This window comes from Myotis davidii, unplaced genomic scaffold (genome assembly GCF_000327345.1).
Source record: "Myotis davidii unplaced genomic scaffold, ASM32734v1 scaffold371, whole genome shotgun sequence".
NCBI classification, from domain to species: Eukaryota; Metazoa; Chordata; class Mammalia; order Chiroptera; family Vespertilionidae; genus Myotis; species Myotis davidii.
Window position 1 is genome coordinate 861,231 of NW_006283135.1, and position 3,490 is coordinate 864,720.

The 3,490-nt window shown below is 57.2% G+C and overlaps 1 protein-coding gene across 2 annotated transcripts in view; it reads left to right on the forward strand.

Annotated features, from left to right (window-relative positions):
• Positions 1-3,490, forward strand: part of PDZK1IP1 (PDZK1 interacting protein 1) — a 6,821-nt gene that overhangs the window by 1,033 nt on the left and 2,298 nt on the right. For both annotated transcript variants that reach the window (XM_006753367.2, XM_006753365.1), the window contains exon 3: positions 1,849-1,957. In XM_006753367.2, the coding sequence (XP_006753430.1) occupies positions 1,849-1,957 (109 nt within the window). The remainder of the gene's footprint in view (positions 1-1,848; positions 1,958-3,490) is intronic.

Consider the following 3,490-nt stretch of genomic DNA (forward strand, 5'->3'; position numbering starts at 1 on the left):
TAGAGATGGCGGTCCTGGGAGCAGGGTTTGGGCTGAGCCACTTGTGCCAGGGGAGGGGCCGAGCTGTCACCCGTGGCTTTGGCGTAAGCCCTCATTTTAGTTTCCTGGCCTTGGTAGGGGACAGTGCTCCAGTGTGGCCCCCACCACCTACCTGAGTTCTTTGCTCAGCTCTGCCTCTGTCTTGCTGTGTGGCCTTGAGCAAATCACTACCCCTCTCTGAGACTCAGCTTTCTCATCCGTAATATGAGGACAATAAAGCCGCCCTGCCTACCTCCCACTGTGGCTGCCGTGTCAGGGGCGTGGAAGAGCTTGGCACCAGTGAGGTGCCACACCCCAAGATGTGGTGTCTGCCCTGCACTGTGAGGCTACACCTGCAGCCTAAGTCTGGACTCTTCTCTGCTACCGCAGGCTCTGCCCCTTGCTCTGCCTCAGCTCAGAGCCACATGGTGTGTCTGGAGGGAGTTGGCTGTAGAGTTCAGAGGAAGCAAGGAGGGCCCCCCCAAGGGCTTGAGCCCTAACTCCTAATCTTTGAGCAACCGCTAACCTGAGGAAACAATGTGTCTAAACCATTGCTTCTAGGGGAAACAACGGCTCCAAAACATTGCTTTTTGGCAAGTATGAAACTCAGGGTAACCATACTGTGAATCTTCTGTTACCCAAGGAGAGAAGCAAGATCTGACCTGGCCATAGGCCAGAGAGTTCCCAAACCCTGCCTCGTTCCCAGTACCTGCCGGCTCAGAGGGAGCTGAGAAGAGGCAGGGCCTTCACTCCTGCAGGAAGCTTTAGGGTAGACTTAAGGAAGGACTTTCGAGTGAGAGTGAGTCAGAGTGAGCTTTTTGATGCCCGGCCTGGAGCCTCAAAATAGAGGATGGCACTAGGATGCTGGTGTTTTGGGCTGGAGGCAGGACCCCTCTGAAGCCTCCTGCTAGCCTCTGGGCCCTCCTGAGACCTCTCCCTGCTGATGCGTGCATGTCCTCTGTGGGGCCAGCTCCTCAGGCTCACGGGGCACCGTGCTGCCCAGGCAGTTAAGAGTCCCTTGGGGCTGCCAGTCGCTGAGGACAGAGACTTCCGAGAAACCTTGAGGGTTAGAGGTGGTGTCAAGGGTTAAACATAACCCTTAAGGGTCAGAAGGCAGAGATGTGCATGGACAGGGCCTCACCCCCTGAGCACGGAGCTGGAGGAGCTGAAAGGGGTCAGGTTTTGAAGCTTCCTTCCTGGCCCTGAAGACCCAGAGGAGAGCCCCTCTGTCTTGCGTTTTGTCCCACCCCCCACTCTCTCTGGGCACCTGGGCACCCATAGCTGAGCAGCAAGCCCGTCTCTCATTCCCATGCCCCACCCAGCACTAGGAACCCTCCTGCTACAGAACAGGATCTTCCAGATGCCAGCCCGGTCTGTCAGCGCTGGGCTGCCCAGCCTGCTGGGAGCCAGGGAGGAGGGTTGCCACCCCTGGGTGGCAGGCCTAGGCTGGCTGTCCAGGGGGCTGCCCTTTGGTCCCTGTGGCCCAGACACTCCCTATGGGGCCCTGCAGGTAACCCATGATAAGGGGGCTCTGGGCCGCCTGGACCTCAGACACAGTATTCTGAGGCCTGTTCCCTCCTCAGTTCCTCATTCCTCCTTTGAACTCCTGTCTTCCTTCCTCCAAACCTCCATTTTCTTCAGCTCAGTGGAGTGTCAGATAGGTCCTCCTTCCCGCCCCTGCCACCCAGAAGGTCTCCTCTGGCCCTGGCAGCTGGCTGATGACCTCTAGCACAGGCCCCAGCCCTTGGGGTGGAAGGCCCTCCCCACTACTCTGTACTCACAGCCCCACTGTGGCCAGATCACTGCAGCACCCCCGCTCCCCTCCTCCAGGCCTGGGGAACCTGCAGCCCTGGATGCAGGGCCTGATCGCCATGGCCGTGTTCCTGGTCCTCGTTGCAATCGCCTTTGCTGTCAACCACTTCTGGTGCCAAGAAGAGCCGTGAGTGCTTCCTGGGGATCCCGGGGACCCTGGGGGCTGGACCATCACGGGCAGAGTGGCCCCAGGACCATGGCTACTGCTCCAGTAGACACCCAGGGTCCAGTCCTCTCATGGTGTAAAAGGCCCGACATCTTGGGCTACAGCACCAGCTCACTGGCTCCCAGACCTGCCTGCGAGGCCCCACTGCTCGGTGCTCACTCACTGGGAGGGTGGAGAAATGGCTCCTCTTCTCAGAGTCTATCTGTATATTTGATACAGCTGCCCAGCCCACAATGGGGGCTGTGAAACCTCTGGAAAGGAAGGCCCTGTCTTTCCCTGGGGTCAGCTGCCATGCTACATGCAGGGGTACAGAGGGGCAGTGAGACAGGCACCCCTGTGCTCACAGGCTCCCCATTGGCAGGGGAGGCAGGTTTGAAAGCAGCCGGCAGAGGTGCAAGTACTGCCGCTAAGGGGAGAGCAGAATGCGGTGCAGGCCTGACCCATCTGGAGAGCAGGGGTGGTCCAAGAAGGCCTCCACTACACCTTTACCCCAAAGCCAGTCTCAGGATAGGGTGGCCTGGAATGGAGACTGGAGTCAGGGAAGAGTGCCCTGGGGTCCTGAGTTAAGGGCAGTGCTGGGGTCCAGCTCCAGCAGGTCCAGGGGTTCCCCATAGGTGCGGACGGAGTCGGCGAAGAAGGAATGACACGGAGGCAGCGTTCGGGTGATCATCATAGCCAGGTTCCTCTAGCCAAGTTCTGGTCAGGATCTCCAGCAAAGTTCTGGTTAGGATCTCCAGCCAGCCAGGTTCTATGGCCATGTTCTCTCGCTAGGTTCTCCAGCCAGGTTCGGTCGCCAGGTTCTCATGTTCTCTCCAGCGAAGTTCTTCTGGCTCTCGGTTCTGTGTAGGTTCTATCTTCTAGGTTCTGTCTTCTATGTTCTGTCTTCTAAGTTCTGTGTCCTAAGTTCTGTGTCCTGTTGTCTTGTTGCATCTGTATTTATTCCAGTTGATTCTAATCCTATCAATCTCTATTCCAAAGGTTAGGGCGTTTCTTATCTCCATTCCAGGGAGTAAAGAAAAGCATGATTGTTCGTAGTTAGTGATTAATTACCCGCCTGGCACTTAGTTAAGAGGTTTTATTCCCTCCCTAACTTCTGGGGGAAATCTCTACCTGGGGAAACAACCTTTCTCGGAGAGGTGACCTTGGTTAAAACACATAGTGCCAAGAAGGTGAGCAAACATATTAAGAACAGTATGCCATATATGCCAGGTCCCTTGAAACAGCAAAGATGGACCGGCTCCTGGCAGGGCAGGGCACCGAGGTAGAGGGGCTGGGCTGAAATCTGGCCCACTCAGCATTTGCCAACCCTGGGGGCAAGGGTACAGCTGCCCCAGCTCTCACCCACATGGTCTGGGGCCAAGGTGCAGGAGTAGCCCTGCACAGCCCACTGAGAAACACATCTCATGGGTGGAGAGAGGGATAGAGAGGTCCAAGATAGGCCAGTGATGAAGGCACGGGCCCAGGCCAAGCAGACCCCTGCACAGCAATGTGCTG